The 18,794-nt window shown below is 34.4% G+C and overlaps 2 protein-coding genes across 2 annotated transcripts in view; one reads left to right on the forward strand and one right to left on the reverse strand.

Moving 5' to 3' along the window:
• Positions 1–1,849, reverse strand: part of LOC118747080 (integral membrane protein GPR155-like) — a gene marked incomplete at its 5' end in the record, with an annotated part of 18,250 nt that extends 16,401 nt beyond the window's left edge. Inside the window, 6 exons of the mRNA XM_036481072.1 lie at positions 5–107; positions 178–609; positions 669–834; positions 903–1,231; positions 1,306–1,445; positions 1,513–1,849. Of these exons, the coding sequence (XP_036336965.1) occupies positions 5–107; positions 178–609; positions 669–834; positions 903–1,231; positions 1,306–1,445; positions 1,513–1,849 (1,507 nt within the window). The remainder of the gene's footprint in view (positions 1–4; positions 108–177; positions 610–668; positions 835–902; positions 1,232–1,305; positions 1,446–1,512) is intronic.
• The window catches only part of LOC118747292 (integral membrane protein GPR155-like), a 346,226-nt gene that overhangs the window by 273,138 nt on the left and 54,294 nt on the right, over positions 1–18,794 (forward strand). The gene's annotated exons all lie outside the window — the stretch shown is intronic.

Below are 18,794 nucleotides of genomic sequence, written 5' to 3' on the forward strand. Positions count from 1 at the left end.
GTGCCATATTGAAAACTAGGGTTGTGACTATCCTGCGATGTTATTTGTCTGTCCAATGCAATGAGCAGCGCTGAGATTATAGCAGGCACACCCCATGCGAAGGCAATCTGTTTGAGAAATAAACAAAAATTTATATCAATTAAAATTACAATTTATCCTTCAATTTTCCGAACTCACCATGTAAGGCCACAATTTAAGAACAAAACATAAACTACGACACTGCAGGAAGAGCAATGCTATCGCCAATATGGCTGTCCACAATCGGCTACTAAATGTGCCCATGTTAAAGAGGAAAAACTGCAAGTATATCACCCACTTTTCAACATGTGCTAACTTCGCCCAAATGATCACCGCCAGACAGCACATAAACTGTGAAAGCACCAAGCAAAATGTTATACGTTGCGGCATGCGTCTGAAACGTTTGGTCACAACGAGCAATAGTAAAACCCAACCGCATGCAGCAACACCAGCTACGCTTATGTCGAACGAGAATACATCCAACTCATGTATATAATCTACAGGATTCAAATTTGTCAGTGAGATCATTTTGGCCGAGATGAACATTAACGGCGCTGAGATAAATGTGCAAAGCACCATGGCCGTAGCAACCTTAAATTACGTATGTAAATGAATTAGCGGAACAACGAAACAACATTCCTTTTACTTACCAACTCCACTTCAACATTATATTGTGTGGCAATCACGAATGCGCCCGGCGCTGCTGGAAATGTGCCATACAAAAAGCCAAAAGTGCTCAATTCTGTTGTATCGTTGAAATCTGTGCCCGCCTGCATGATGTTCACTGTCTGCCGGCACACTAGCGGCAGCACCAATCTGAGCAATTAAATTTCAAAACCGTTTAAGTTGGTCACCTAAATGTATGCAACACTTCGCTAACTTACATTTTAACCAGTATCAATATACCGGGTAGCAGCAAGCCTGATCCGCGCAGCGAACCACCTTGGCCAACAATCTTTAAGCCCAGCAAAAAGAGCGCTGTGGCCGAGAATGACTGACCGAAGACACGCAGCGTGCTCGCAACTACTTCGGGCAAACCATTTGGAAAGACAAAAGCGCCGCCAACACCGAGTAGCGTCATTAGCAGCATAGGGTTGAAAAATAACGATTTAAGCGTATGCAAGACAAGCAACGGCTTTTCACCCAGACAGCGATTCCGCTTTGATAGCTGTTCAGCAGGACAATTGTCCGGACAGATGGCTGCCTCTTGAACCTGAAAATGTTTCAAATTAGACTACATACATAGAAATTTGTAAGACTGCCAACACAAAATCACAAGTGACGTACCGCCTCAGCTTTAGTTGTAATAATTTTGGAGACTTCCATAAACACCAAGCCGATGGGATTAAGCAGCGCCAATGAGATGGGCGCCATCAAATACAAATACGAAGCATATTCCGGATGCACATCTTGGTATAAGGCCATCACTGCAAGCAACAAAAGAATGTGTTCGTTGACTTATTTAATAAAATATGTAAATATAGCAGTACATACCAATTGGATAGCCTATCGCGAAATCATTACTTTGCGTACAGAAAATACTCAGCAAACCCGCACGCGCGTAATTGAGTGGACGCGTAATGAGTAGTGAAATTACTAGTACAGAAAAGAAGACGATAGTCTTGGAAATCGTCATCGCCAGCAGAAAGGTCCAATTCACTGTACTCCAATTAAGCTCGATCAGCGAGAGAAAGATCAGTGATGGCAACGCGAATGTGCCCACAAATGTGCCAAGGCCCTTGGTTTCGGAATTTGAGATTATTTTAAAGCGACCAGCGATATAACTGTGGAAAAAAGATGATACAGACGTTAATATAAAACTAAAATTTCTATTTCAATAAATAATATGTATAGCGTACTGAATTTACATATGAAAGTCTATACTTTAAGAAAAGATGCCTATGTAGAAGTTCAAATTTAAGTCTTTACAAAGGCCAGGTTTCAAATATAGTTAGCACCATTTTTGTCACCTACAATGCTATTAATACGAAGGGAGGCTGAAAAGTTTTGAGCCTAATGTCTTGCCTAGCCTTAGTCGAATAAATACCGAATGTCATCAACATCATTGCGCTTTCATAAATTGAGCCGTAAGCATCAACATGTGTGAGTCTTCGGCACATTGTGCGAAATTGGAGTAGAGAGCTGTCATCAAATTCCTTACAAAGAAGAACAAAATGCCGACGGAAATATTTGAAGTTATGTCTACAGTGTAGAGTCCGACCGATTAATCGGCATCCGCATCGGCTAGTATCGGCACAAAATTAAGCATCGGCATCGGCCTTTTTTCGCCGATTATTTGGAATTTCTTTAGCCCAAAATACAATAACGCAGTGGCAGCCTCAAAATTGCAAAAGCTTGTAGTTGCTATGATGTAGTGGTAGTTAATATAGTTAATTTTTGTAAAACCCATTATTCCCTGATTTTTATTGTATCCCAAAAATTCAATTCAAATCTACAGCGACTTCAAATAATTTAAGATACGTTTGCTGTCATAACACCAATTTGTTCACACGACAGGCGACTGCCTCCTTCACGCCTGTCAAAATTAGAGCTTCAACTGGAATATGAATAACCGACAAACACATATTTATATGGAAGAAAACTGCAACACATAGTTTGAAATTTGGATTGACAATTCGTTGAATATAGTTTTTAGTTTTCTACAAAGTTCCAAGCTTGGAATTATGTGGATTTTGTTAGGGAATGAACTAAATTTTAATTAAAAAATTTTAAAAATAAATAAACATGAGTGACAAACAATTTCGCTTTGAAATGGGGGTGCTATTCATATGACCGATACTGTATTTTAATGCAAAATAAAGCTAAAACGTAGTAGTAATAACAGGAAATATAATAAGCCCGCGAATCCTCAACAAGTATTTTACTTGCTATTTTACATTAAAAAGTTTACGACTTTGAGGCATTACGACGCTTACTTGTTGTGAATCCCCTAAAATTGTATTAAAACTCATCAATTATGTAGTGAAAGGTAAGAAGTGCAAAGTACGGTTACGTTATTACGTACATTATTTTCTTAAGAAATGTATTCAAATTTCTTTCACTCGAAAGGCTAACACCTTCAATTTCAGTATATTATCTGATAAATAGTAGTACCAGGTTGGCCGAGCCTTGCTCGAGGGGCATGTGCTTTTGAAAGATTCAAGGTTTGGGTTTCAAATACTGGTAGCTTAAGCTTTGGGTAGCTTAAAAAGTAATATTTTGAAAATAAATTAAAAAAATAGACTTTTGATATTTTAGAAAGTAAGGTGGCAACCCTATTTAGAAATACGCTGGGATGAATATTGCATATCTTGAGCGAATAAGTACAGTGTACTTATACATACAACGGTAATTTGAAAGGCCGTTCACATCAGGCGATTCTTGCTACCGTATTATGGAAATTAACAATATACAAATTTATTTAACAAAGAAACATGGCAACCCTCATCGAAAATATTTTCGGACTTAAGTTCTCAAAAATACCTTTCATTTGATATCCATATTGCGGGTTTTTAGTTAATTTTTTTAGAATCGAGAATGAGTGGCAACCTTGCACTAATATCACAAGGGATAACACTTAGTATATAGGCAAAGTATTGTTTAAGAACCTTTTAATGCCCATTAATAGTAATATTGTACCTTTATTTTCTAAACAAAAAATTAAACAAATAAGCGATTTAAAATAGGTGACAACCCCATTCCAAAATATTTCTGAATCGAGGATTTTTTAAATTCCTTCCATTAGATACCAATATTATGATATTTTATTTAAATTGTAGCTAATTTCGAATAGGTGGCAACCTTTTACGAATATCCTCAGAGATAATACTTATTTTTAGATATCCTTAAAATGCAAAAAAAATGCGTAACACTATATATTATACAAGAATTGCTCGTTTAATGTAATAAGATAACTGCACCAACTGATTTCATGCCCTTATCAATGCCCTTGGTACAGCTATGAAGGAAGTGGACCAATCAAGAATTGTTAAACCATTAACATACTACATCCAGTGTTGCCAGAAGTGCCGATTTATCTTCAAAATTAAGATATTTTTCATAAATAATCAGAAAAATCTTCACACGAAGATAATTACAAAAAATAAATCTGCATACAATAAATCTTCGCAGTGAAAATATCTGCCACCGCTTGAAGATTTATTTTTTTGGGATGGTTGGCAACAAACTTTTCGTTTTGTCATCAATTTACCTTGCACGACAGGTAGATATTAATTTCGAGTTTTATGAATATGTTTTTGAATTGATTTTGCCTGTCGAAATTCGCGCTCAAACTCGGCTTTGTGCAGCTCACACTCGGCTTTATGAATTTCCACACAAGATAAAAAGTAAGGATCGCTATTTGTTAAAACAAAATGGTAAGTAACTTTGGTTTCTAAATTTAAATTAACAAATTAAATTAACAAATTAAATTTTCTGTAATTAACTTTATAGAAACATCATCATCATCCAATAGCGAGAATGAATACCTTAAGTTGTGTTCTTTATACAAATGATTATTTAAAAGGTTTTGTATAACAAATACAATTTTAATACAAAAAACTGTTTTTTTTTTCTATAAAGTCTTCAATGAAGTTATTTCTAGAGAAAACCGATTTTTTTCTCGTTTCAGTAACCTTTTTATGGTTTTTTTGAAGATTTTATCATGACTGGGAATATTTTTAACACAATTTTTCTGGTCTCACTGACTACATCAGATGTAATTGACGGTTACAACAATTTGAGCGTCTGGGCCGTTAAACCACTTTCACGCGACACTCTTTTCGTTCGGAGTCACATGAGTAATGTGTAAACAGACTGCAGCTGTGTGCAGCGGTTTCTGGTCATATGCACGCAATGTAGCCACCAAACCGGCTACTGAATTAAGCAGAACAACGAGACTTGTACATGACGCGTCTATGTGTATGACGCATGAGCAATTTTTTGTCGTAATGCATTGAGGAAACTTAAGAAAGTCTTTGAAGATCGAATTTGTCAGTATATAAAGAACAAAAAGTACAGATCAGTAGTATTGAAGCCCTATATTGATTTGTTATTTTAATTTATGTACTGTATATATATTTTTTGTAGAGGTGGCACAAAGCACTGAAAGCCGAAAAGGACTTGCCTTTCGGCTCACCGCACTAAAAACCCACCCCTGCTCAGTTTTCCTTCCACCGTTGAACTACCTTAAGGGCGGAGGGGGAGCAGCCACTTTTCGGCTTTTTCGACCGCGTAATCATTGTGCGTTTTGAAAGTAAGCCTCATGTATCAAACATTATGCCTAGGTATTTTAAGGCCGCCTTTGAGGTAATTTCTTGGTGACCCAAGTTTATAGCCGCCACTTCTCTGGCCTTTTTGCAGCTTATTATAACTGTCTAGGTTTTTTGGTGCGCAAGTTTGAGTCCTGTTTCGGCCAGACGTGCTTGAATCTGAACGATTGAACTATTTGCTGCCGGACTTATTTTTTCTAGGTGCTCTGCTACCACATTTGGCGCTATGTCGGCAGCACACCATAACATAATATTCCAAAGTATTGGGCCCAGAACCGAACCCTGTGGCAGTACTCTCTTGCACCTCCCTTCTACCTTTCACCGCTGATTGCATATTCCGCCAACTGCTTGATCGCCCCTTTTTGAGATTTTTTTTTGTCGAGAGGTTTGCGCATTTTCTCCTATATGAAAATAGATTTTGTTTATGCGTTATGCGTGTTTGTCTCTCTCTTTATTTTTCGATCTCTCTTCTTCTCGCCCTCACAGTGGCAATCCCTTTCTATCTTTACATTCGCCATATTCCCCCTTTACGCTGGTGTTACAACATTTAACGCAAGCGTGCCCGAAGTTCCGTAAGGAATTTCACTTTCACAAAAATGTGTGTAGTAAATATCTATGTTTTGTTTAATTTTTCAACATGTTTATCAACAGTCAACTATGCATTGTGCAAGATTATTCGCCGTTCGTCATGGTACTACACTATTTACACGGTAATTACAACATTTTGCAAACTTCCGGCGACCCATAGTAATCAATCTCTTAACGTTTGCCAATATTTTTCACCTTTTCACACTTAAATAACTCTTTTACATACTCTCAATTTAAATGCAAATTGTAATTAGTTAATTATTCGTATGCACGGAAACAAGACGTCGACTGTGTAGAATGAGTTAAGTGAAAAAATAAGTGAAATGTCACTTTAAAATATTTTTTTTTTTTTCATTTATTAGATACAACAAAATGCACGCAAATATCGGAAGCAGCAACGTGAAATGAAATTAAACGTATTTTCGTTCACGCACATTTTGCCGCCAGAAAACACACCTACTTTTAAACTCCACCCATTTCCACACACATCGCCGTTATTTATGGGTTGTAATTTGGCGAAGCACAGAAAAAAAAACATAACATATTTTAAAAATAAAATATGTGAAGGAAAAATTAAAAACAAATACATATGTATGTGTAGACATTAGGGCGGAGTAATATAATTTCGCATATTCGAATTCTACGTTCGATTCTAAGCAAAAATGGTGTACAAAACTATATACCGAAAATTACGTTTTAAAAGAAAAATCAGTGTATTATAATTTTTTCTGAACGAAATGTATTTTCCATTTACAAAATTTTGTGTTTTCTTGATACAACCCACCATGCCAAACATAAGAAATAGGCAACAATCGCCAATGGCAACATATTGGCGACATGCCGATTTATTGCCGTGGTGAGAAAGAAGTCATTTTAGGAATACATATGTTATCATTATTACTCCCAAACTGATGAATCTTGCGTCAACAGGATTCTCCAAAAGCATCGAGTTTACGCCAAAGGTAGGAGTGAAAAAATAGGAAGCGCCATAGCGAGAGCAATAATTAATTTCGTTTTTAAGTCCCAGTTTTGTATAAAAAAATGAATGAATTATTAAGAAGTATAAAATTATTACAAATATCGCCTGTAGCAATAATAAAGCGATATGAAAACAACTCATTAAGGTAATAAGAAAACGACTCGCCCAGGCGAGTTGCCTTCGCCGGAGGTTTTAGAGCGACTGGTAATAAGAAATCGATACGATGGAGATATTACCGGCAATAAATTTGTTGCCGAGGGCGAGACGTTTTCTTATTGCCGGCAACAAAAATTGTTTGCTGGGAATAAACTGCTTTTTCTTTTGAAAATTACGAGGGTCAAACGTCATTAGAATAAATCGTAGAATTTGAATTTGCTATACACTTTCTTCGAAATTTTCGCTCCGAACAAATTACTCCGCCCTAGTAGACACACATACTTATATAAGCACATATAAATATGGATGTACTAAAAAGGCAAAGAAAGTAACGTGAGTCACGTGTTGCAGCTAATACGGCCGTTTTTTGTCACGCCTACTACAAGTTCGCAAAAAAACGAATAATCGCCAACCGGTGCACTAATAATACCTTTGCTTTATTTTCGTGATTTAATGAACTAACGTTGTATGTACATTAGACTGCATCACTCCCCATACAAAAAAAATCTGTACTATTTTTCCATTGGAATTATAAAATCTATTATATTTTAAGACGTCCACCAAAATATTTCGGAAAAATATTAAGATTTAAGTGAGCTGGACCGATTTGAAAATACCTCCAAAAATGGAGTTTGTTTACTGATAAAAATAGTTTCTTAAAGAACTTTTTGAAAAAGGTCCCCTCAGATGACAAATTAGATTAAGCTTAAAAAATCTGCATAAAAATATTTAAAAATCCATTCAACCGAATCGTACCGGCGGGAAAACCGCAACTTTTTTTGGTGATGCAGTCTAATGTATATACAACATTTTTTTAACATTCGCTACTGTTATTTATACAAACATGTAAACTTGCAATAAGTTTACTTCTACAAACGTAAAATAAATGTTTATAACAAAAAGCGCATTTAAAGTTTTTAAAAGCAAATATTTTATAAATGTTTGACGCGTATATTATAAATCCTTTTACTTTGAAAATGAAATGTAAATGTAGGAAACGAGAAACAAATGTGTTGAAGAAGCCCATTCTCCAAAGGAAAGTTAAGCTCACTTTCATAAAAATTTTCTTCGAGAATTGGCTGGATTTCGAATTTACAACGAAGCCCAGTGGGAAAATGTAATGTATAGTAATCGAAAAAATAATCAGTAAAACAACCCATTTCACATTCGAAAATTGCTTTTTTTCCCCCAAGGGCGATGTCCTAAGAAAAGTGCGGCACTCAATTTTGCATTACCTAGTATCGAGAAATAAATGTGTTTTAATATGAAATTTTTAGAACTTTTGATTCAACTAAATGCCTCTAAAATTGCCTTGAAAATCGCCGCACCGATTAAAATTCGTTTGTGCAGAAGTTGCCGGAGGAAAATCGAAGCTAAACTAAACTAATTGCATATTGCTTAAAAACTCGCAAATAAAGGTTCAAGTTTTGATACTGGCTCATATGAGCATATGTATATGTATGTACATACATATATAGATACATACAAATGTACATTGATTTTATGTAGATTGCTTTTTTATTTAATCAACACCTTCCTCTTCATTCTTTGTTAAGTATTTTTGTCAGAGATAAACAAAGCTGAACGTCTGCCAATAATCGAAAAGTCTCGAGTTTAATTTGACCGGCAGACATGGAACAAATAAGCTAAAATTTAAACAAGAATGACTAATATCGTATTGCAAGTACAGCGATTGTTTGCCGGCGCGCTGATAAAAATATTTATGTACTTATTTACATTTAGTTGATCTCAAGCAGAAAGAGCATAACATACTTTTTCTGGTTATTCAGAAAACTTAACGATTCAAAGAATGATGACAAAACATTATAGCCCAAAATACAATAACGCAGTGGCAGTGGCTGCGGCAGTTTTTCGAAATCAGCTGTTTTTTTAGAAAGTGTGGTGTCCAATGAAGCGACTCACAATACAGCAGCGGCAGCTAGCAGTACTGCTCCGTTTAGCCCAAATACTAAATTCACTGTCACTGCCATGATTCAATAATGTTACAGGTTGTAGCAATAGTACAAAAACAACATTTACCATTGGTACGAACTCCTTGTGTCATCAACAGCTTCTTTATCTATTCTTATTCGTATGTATATGTATACCCTGCATGCCAGGATTTCACAGAATTCTGGAGGATTTCACAATTTTTTTAAGAATTTTCTTTAGAAAATCGTATAGACATTTCTTTACTAGTTCTTGTCAACCGCTTCATATGTTTTTCTTTAATCATTCCTAAAAAAATCTTAACAAATTTCCGATATTCTTAAAGATTTCGGGAGCATTTGTTTGCAGGGTATATATTTACGTATATGTGTATGTATATGCGGATATGTAAACAAAGCAAAACCGGCGACAATTTGACACAAGCGTGCTCATAAGAAGAAGCATGGCTTCTATCGCTATCACCTGTCGCATGTCGAATCTGACATAAATGAAACGCAGCCAACTTATGTTGATGACACTGGAGCCTAAAAGGCAACAACAAAAATGTAAACAAACAAAAGGGAATGTCAAAAAAGCAGTCACTGACAACGTCGGTATTGTGTTTGTTGCGGCATTGACTGCCAATATTAGCAGTAACAGCTGATTTTAAAAACTGTCACTGCCACTGCGACTGCGCTATTGTATTTTGGGCTTATTTCTTTAAACCGAAAAATGTAATCGTGATTTCGTTTCTACGAAAAAATACCGCCTTTTGATTGCCCCTTTCGATTCGTAATTAAAGGCAAGGGTGAGAAAATTATGTGTTCGTTTCTTAAAATGTGAAATGTGAAGCTTTGCCAGGGGAGATGGTTGCCCTGAAAATCGGATGGTTTTTTAAAACGACTACATTATGAAATGCGTGAGCTAGACAAGGACAAGAAGGCATAAACATGCCTTTTTAAAGGGTTGAGTGTAACATCAAACACATTTTGCATCGGGGAAGGGCAATATTTTTTGGAAGAAATGAAATCACCATAATATTTGTGTTATTCGATTTTGTCTCTTTATTATAAGTGAGTAGTCAAGTATTGCATTAAGATGTGTTTCTCAAAAACACTTGTGAATACTAACTCAATTTCAATTGAAAGCGGGTTTCACACCTGGTATGTAAGCATGTAATTCAAACAGTTTGTTACCAAATATGTATTTGCAAGAACGAATGCAAATGCCTTAAGAGGCGTCGAAAGTATTAAAACAGTTCGAATATTTCCTTGATGCATTTGAAAATAACTTATGGCGCAGCTGTGTTAAGCTGTATTTAAAAATAGGGTAGAAGGAGTGGCAAAGTTTAATTTGAAAAGTTACAGAAGAATAGGTTCGTTTAAATTGTGCATCAGCTTTATAATAGCAGACCTGGCAACGAAAAACCGGTTCGTCTCCAAACCAAATTTGACAAGGGATGACGGAAATTCGTTCCAAAATACATCAATTTCTACTTTCGTGTTTTGCCAATATTTCGTCCAGCTTAAACTCCTTGCAAAATAAGAAAAATCTCATTTTGTCTTTACAAAGTCCACGCCTCCAACCTCGGAAGGCAAGAAGAGATATTCGATGATGGCTCTAAGTTTTTATGCCTGAGCGCACTTGTGCAACACCAAAAACGATTCGAGATAGATATAGACGAATGTATACATAAATGCTCAGAATAAAAATAGAAATCGATTAAACCATGTCTGTCCGTCCGTCTGTCCGTGTACAGTGTACACGATAACTCGAGAAAAAATTGAGATATGTTAACAAAATTCGGTAAGTAGCTTGCCCTTTATTCAAGGTAGGTTGGTATTGAAAATGGGCGAAATCGGGCAATAACCACGCCCACCCCCCATATAACGGTATTTTCGAAAAATGAAAAAAACTACGATATTTCGGCAAATACTGGATGCAAATTGTTGAAAGTTGGAATGTCAAGTACAATTTGGCATAAAATGAGATAGCTATGAAATATTTGGAAAATGGGCATGGCACCGCCCACTTATGATGAAATGCTGTATCTCTGTAATCCCGTTACCAATCCCCACCAAATTCGGCGGGATCATTGCATAGGGTCTTACTAAGAAACTCGTTGACAATTTATGAAATCAGGCAAGGACCACGCCCGCCCACCTCCCATATGACGCAAATTTACAGATATACGAAAACTGCGCTAAATTAGTAAGTACTTAAACTAATTCACTCAAAATCAATGTATGCAATGGCCTCTCAGCAGAAAATGATATCAAGAAAAAATTGTGGAAAATGGATGCAGCACCGCCTACCTACGCCTAGATATGTACATATATCTCGGTAATCGGTTTATCAATTACTATCAAACTCGGTACAATTATTAACCAAAAAAACAAAAAGCAATATGTTGACAATTTTTGAAATCGGACTAAAATTACGCCCTCTTACCATAACGGCATATTTCAGAAATACGAAAACTCCGATATTTCAATAACTAAAGACGCCAATTTAGTCAAACTTACAATAATCTCTTAACAAGAAACAGCATTAAAGATTTTTGGAAAACGGGCGTGGCACCACCCACTTACGACAACATCTGTGTGTATCGATAACCGCTTTATCGATTTCCACCAAACTTGGTCCAATTACTTTAATATAACATAGCGTGTTATCGAAAATGTTCGAAATCGGGAAGAACACTCTTGCTTATCATGCAGTTTACTGAAAGTTGAAAAACGATAAGTATTCAATAAATTCGGTTATTCAAAAATTTCATTATTTAGTGGTAATTAATCGAAAAATTGCAGAATGGTTGCATGGAGTGGTGGTATTGAGCTTAAGGGAGACGACGAAGCTGAAAACTAAATCGCCTAAGATTAAGTTGTATGTATATGCGTTGTATTATGTAGCTTTTCATTGCGGCACTGAATCACTGAAAAGTAGTAAACTTTCACAAAATACAGTTATTTACTAATATCGCAATCAAATGCAATGCAATGCTATACGATTACTTTTGTACGTATGTAATTAACTCTGTATTAGTTCATTGTGTGAATATCGAAAGGTAAACAGAGTAAAGCAAATTAAGGCCATTGAAAGGTTAAAGGTATTAAAGATATTATTGCATAAATTTATAAAAAGTGAAGTTATTAAATAATATAATTACAATAAAATTTACTAATTACAAAGGTTAAATATAAATTTGGACTCTTGAATAGATAAACTTTTCCAGGCGCACTGTCAAATGTACATTCGCACTCGATCACAAAATATTTTATTTATTTTTTTTCACTTTTATTTCAACATAGATTGATTAAAAGAAAAATACTGATAAAAATAAAATATTTCACATAGAGTTAAAATTTTGAAATTCCTGCTCGTATTTTGTTTGTAAGTCAAATATTAGTGGCATTGTGCTACTATGATAGCACGGCCGAATAATCATAGTCAACTTATGTACAGTAGTCGAAAAAATTATAGCCGCACCAAATTTTGACAAGTTATAAAATATTATATTTGTTTTTATTTAATTTTGGTTAGTTTTTTATAGTTCACTCTTTACCAACATCCGTATAAATACAAGTTTAAAGGCAGTGTGTCACACTATTGAGAATTTGCCGAAATTTGGTGCAAATCGTATCCCAATCACGAAAAATACTTAATTTGTTGAAATTTTTCAATACAAGATTGCTGTATTGTACCAAGCTTTTGACTAATTTTGATAAATTTTCCCCAAAAGAACACCTAAAAAAAGTATTTTTTGCATTTATAAGCTGTGGAACGCATCTTCTACATAAATAAATGCAATAAATTTATATCAGAATTTTTTTCAATTCGATAACTTTATGAAAATTGTTATCTTCTGCAATGCTTACTAGTTCGCCAGTTGCACGCTTGCTTAATTACCTGTATTACTATTACCCGCCTTATCGCTGTTACTCGCATAAATTTACATACTTATAAAAGTTGACTCAATTGTTCGCACCCGCAGTCGTAATACAATGCGGTAATCTTGTAACGCGGCCTGTAGTATGTAATACAAACATTTACATACGTAAATGACTCAGAATAGTAGAGAAGTAAAAGCAATAGTAAGTGAACTTATTAATTTTTGAAATACGTCATGCACACTTGATGCACACAGAGGTAGTCGGAAAGAATTTGAATTTTTTTAAATCTCAATAAAACATGTTTGATCTGAACCTTAAATATTTAAATTCCTTAAAGAAGTATGATTTTTATGAACTAAAAACAGCTGGAAAAGAACTTCTTCAAAAGGCGTCCTACAAAAGCCCTTCTCGAAGCTCTTCTTTGAGTACCGAAAGCAGAAGCCTTTGAATTTGTGCCACTCCGTACAAGAAATGAAGGCGAAAGGAATGACTTTCAGAAAGGCCTTTTAGAAGAGATTTTAACTCCTGAAATTATCTACTTCGTGGTATATGTGACCCCTCAGTGAAGTGCGTGTTCAGAAACTTAACATTTTTTGGCATTTGCCCGAAGTTACAGAATTAGATTTTAACCAAATAAACTTAACAGAAAGAAGGTAAATTCCCCAGATAAAAAATGTTTCATTATCGATTTTCGACTACTAATGACAGAAAGCTTAACCTTTTTTCAAAGCGAAAATCTGCTAAAAATTAGATAGGTGTCCGCATTTGCTTCATTTAAAAACCAGGACAATTTAAGTGTGGACCAGGGCGCCAGGGCAATTTGTTTAAATCAAAACAAATCCTGGAAAACCAGGATGTCTGAGTAGGGCTGCTACTTTAGACGCAATCCTTATGGGAAAACCTTTAACTTTTAAAGTAGTCTAACTGGCGAGATGGGGATTTCACATACGCATGGAATAGTGGTTCAAGAATTCGATAGCATATACAACTCCATTTTTTCTTAAGTCGACATAGGCGGTTATTGCTTGTGGCCACGGATATGTAGTATGTACTTATGAGAAGATGTTGAAATAATCGAACTATTTCTTAAACAAATCATTTTTTTTTAGCCGGCCCGTCACAAGTGCACTATAAGTAAACATTAAAAAAAAAACTAAACAAAACAGTAAAGCCTTGCCTTGCCTGACGCCAACAATTTTTCTTTTTTTTTTCTAAATCAGTAACACTACTCATTGGGGATTTCTTCGAATGATGGGTCAAGGATGTAACAAAAGGTTGTTGTGGTAATTGCTCTGAATATCGTAAAGGTCTTCTAGCCGATTTTAAATCGGATAGATATTTTTTTTACGTTAACATCACGCGAATTACATAGAAGTAAGAGTCTTCATATGGCTGCTTTGACCACAAGCCCGCTGTCACACCATGCTTTTCATTGTAAAGTTTACATATATTTCATCCACAATATTCGATTTGACGTAGGCAAAATAAGCACTTTTTATAAAATATGTTATAGGTTTTCGGAAATTTGTAACTGTGTATTCACCACAAGTGTAGGAAAATACATTGACTCATTGAGACAACTTTTACGTGATGAAGATATGATATTAAAATCAATTTACTTATACTTAGACACGTTCCGATAAGACTTCAAAATGCGCATAAGAAAATATTGATTACAGCCAATTGTATGTACAAAACTGACGTAAGAAAAAGAAATAAAAAATATTTTTTAGTGTTATCAATGCGCAGATACTCATGCTTTTATTTAAGTAAGCTCAAAGATCTAGTTAAGTATAGTTGCCATATCCTGCTACGAATTTTCTTACATCATTCATCGAAGTGATCAACTAAATTTTACTTGAACAATGTTAGAAGCGTTCGTATAAGATGAGATCGGTATTGGACGATGAATGTATGGTAATGAAAAGATTTCATTAGGGGAGATCTCGGCGCAGGGGAGATTTGGCACACAGATAGTTTTGATGCTCCTGACAAACGAAATATAACTTATAAATTCGAATGAATTTCATTTTACATTAAATAATTATAATTAGTTTAGGACTAGCCTGCCTAAAATTATACAAAAATCTATATATTAAAACGCCAACATAAATTTTATTACCGTGCGTTTGGCGATTCTACCGAACCGATTTCAAAACCAAGAAGACCATTGGCAAGTTGTTTGTAGATGAGGACAATTTTTGGTGGTTTCCAAATTGGTTGAAAAATACGGCCACAATCTTCGTTTAAACATTTCCGTATTTGTGTATAATTTTGGTTGCAATCTGTTTAATTGAAGTTCTGTTCGCATTTTGTTTTACTTCGTATTTGAAATTAAACTTTGTAATAAAGATAAATGTGATGAAGAAATAAACGATAAAGGTTCGTTTTCACAGTTACGTATTAACTCTCAATCGGAAGTTAACTGCAGATTTTCAGTAAGTGAGTTAACTCTGCACTGCGAAAATGGCCCAAAAACGACTAAGACAAAAAAGTGAAGAAAAAATTTAAGATAATAACGAAAATCAAAACAATGAGAAATACATAAGAATTAGGGTAACTGAAAGGGTAAGAAAGTTTATTGAAATAAATACAGTCATAAAAAATGTAGTTGCCGAAAGTTATCAAGTTACCGAAGCTTATCGAATCATCGAAGTTTATAGTTATCGAAATTTATCGAGTTGTTTATGTTTATCGAATTGTTCAAATTGATCAATGTTTATTTAGTTGGCGAAATTTACGGATAGTTATTTATGAAATTATCGAAATTTGTCAAGTTAATGAAATTTATCAAGTTATCAATATTTATTGAATTATAATTCTTCATAGAGTTAACGAAATTTATAGAATTATCGTAATGCATTGAGTTCTTTCAACTTATAGAGATCTATATTGATTCACTGAAATTTGGCGAAACAAAGTTTTTGGAATTTTCAAAATATATCGAGTTATCGAATTCTATCGTGTTACCAGAGTGTAACGAGTTATCGAAATTTGTCGATAGCTTTTAAAAAAATATGGAGCTATCAAAACTAACTGAGTTGTCGAAATTTAAAGGGGTAGCCAAAGTTTAGCGGTTTATATAGAGTAATAAACATTTTTGAGTTATCGAAATTTATCGAGGACTCCAAACTCGCAGTTATAGAAATTGGTCGAGTTATCGAATTTTGTTGAGTTATCGGAGTTTAGAGCTTTTGAGATTCATCGAATTATCGATATATATCATATTATCGAACACTGGAATATATCCAGCCTAGGAAAAACCAGTTTCGGATTTGGCTTACTGACTTTTCACATCAATGACGCGGGTTCGATTTCTGCTGAAGTCTAGAGAAAGAAGTCTGGTGAGGTGATGAGGTGATCTCCGAAATAGCAGCTATAACTCCTACCGCTTATACTTTTTTAGGTTTTTCCATTTTTCCTAAAAAAAAACAAATCGTGGTACAAAGCGCTATAGCACCGTTGAAAATAATTAGGATTAAATTTGACATTTTTACAAATTTCCACGAAGCACTTTGCGCACAGCTAATAAGCAGCACGCGACAGTGCATGTATTTATGTATGCCCTCATTTACAAACATATGTAAATTACCTAAAATAAAAGTGCAAGTTTCCGTCAGCCAATTGCATTGATTATTTGTAACAACTCGTTGGACATGTTTCAATGGACTTTTCCGAGAAATTATGCAGTTTGTGTTAATTTACGTAGCAACAAACATCAGCTGCACGCACGCATGCGTTGTGAGCAGCAGCCACCAACACTAAATATGTATTCATGTAAATGCTGTTGATCGATTTTATTTAAATATTTTTTGTGCAACTACGTACTGGCGTTTCGCGCTAAAAAAAAAAATGGGTAAAACCCACTGCAACGTAATGACAACATACCGACTTAATTTAAAATATCTACTTTAAATAATCAGACACATAAAATTAAATAATTAAATTAACGTAAATTGTCTTTTTTTTGATAAGCTAATTTAAGCGCAAAAATTACGGATTCGAAAAAAAACAAAAATACAAATAAGTACCTACAACAAAATTAAACGTATTGAAAGAAATGAAAAGGAACGTACAAGCAGTAACAGTTGTTGTTTAGTTTGCGTGACAAAAATATTGAAAAAACTTTATTAACATACATATGTACATACATGCATAGGTTTTGCATGCATGCAAACATATGTATATAGTACAAAGGTGCATATATATGTACATATGTATATATGTAAATATATGAAATAAAGCATATGTATGTTTTACATACATAAATGTATTACGCATATGTACGAGTATGTATATGTATTGCAAACACTTTCAGAACATCAATTGGAATAAGTGGAATAACCCCAAAGCCACAATGAAGTGCACGCGACCAACGAGCCGGGTTACTCAATGCAATTGTCGCTGATGTCGTCATAAATACGTCTGTACACTGGCAATCAAAAGTGAGGGCATGGGTTTTCTGGCTTAATATTTGCAATGTTTTTCAAGTTCAATCTTTTTGTTATTTTTAACCGACTTCCAAAAAAGGAGGAGGCTATCAGTTCGTCGGAATTTTTTTTTTTTTTTTTTTATGTATGTTACCGCATAACTTTGGACCACGTCAACCGATTTCGATAATTTGCATCGGAAAGGTAGTGTCTCAGAGGTGGTCCCATACTAGTCTGGTTAAGATCCGTTCAGTGGATCATGTTACGTGTTGTTTTATAAAAATATGGTTCATGCTTTCATCTAAACCACATAAGTCAAACTTTCAAACCTTTTACAGAACGTAGAAAAATTCCACCCAATTTCATATAATTTTTTCTGATTTACTGAAATTGCCTGAAATCGGAGTCTGAAAATTTTGAACCGGAGTGGTTTGCAGCACTGCTATCCACTATGTAAAAGGGGTTTTCTTGTGGAATAAAATGCGCAAAACCATTTGCAAATAAAATTAACGCTATATTTTATAAACTGCACTTGTTATATGCATAAAACCGCAAAATCCGTCAGCAATAAAAAATCATTAAAAATCAACGCGATTTTTTAGCCGCTTAAAACTTGCACTTGTTTTACTAGAATTAAAAAAAAAAAAAACGATCTATCTGCTTACTCAAAATTTTTCTAAAAATTCAGATTGAAAAGCTCAAAATTTAGACGAAAATTTGTCGATTTTTCTAAGTTCTGTATGAAGTTTGAAAGTTTGGCTTAAGTAATTTTGATTAAAGCATGAACCTTATATTTTTTTTAAATAAAAATAAAACTTTAACTTGAAAAACGTTGCAAATATTAAAAAAAATACACAATGCACTCACTTTTGATCGCCAGTGTACATATGTATTTATGTATGTATGTATATGTACATATCAAGTATGCAGCTTGCTGCGGTTGATTCACTTAATTCTCTGCGATCAAATCCACGCTTCTATTTACATACTTATGTATGTATGTATGTATGTACCCACATGGATGCATATCAATATATTGATTAGCCGCAGGTGTGAGGGATGCAGTAGCACTGATACTATAGATTGTTCGTATAATTGAAAATGCAAGCCATCAATTTAAAAAAGGCTTCTAAGGCAGTCCAAGATAATAAATACAAACACATAAATATGTATGTTTATAAATGCATAAAAAATAAATGTTTACAAAAATACAGTGACTCAAACAAATGATCACGTGCGGATTTTTTTTTTTAGAGACCCAAAATAATTATTATGCTAATATTTGGGATCAAAGACGTCGCCTTGTTTTAAGAGAAATTTTTTTCGTCTTTGTATAATAACTTTTTACGAGAAATATCTTTTTTTCGTCTTTTCATAATAATTATATGGGATTTTTATTTTTCTTGTCTTTCGGGACGTTTATTTCAATACGAAAATTATTTACGTCTTTTCATAATAAAAGAATTGATACATATACTGCCGATTTCACGAAATTAAACGCAAATATCTGAGTTCGATTATTGGTATTTGA

Source organism: Rhagoletis pomonella, unplaced genomic scaffold, assembly GCF_013731165.1.
Source record: "Rhagoletis pomonella isolate Grant_MI unplaced genomic scaffold, Rhpom_1.0 Rhpom_scaffold_00011, whole genome shotgun sequence".
Classification (NCBI taxonomy): domain Eukaryota; kingdom Metazoa; phylum Arthropoda; class Insecta; order Diptera; family Tephritidae; genus Rhagoletis; species Rhagoletis pomonella.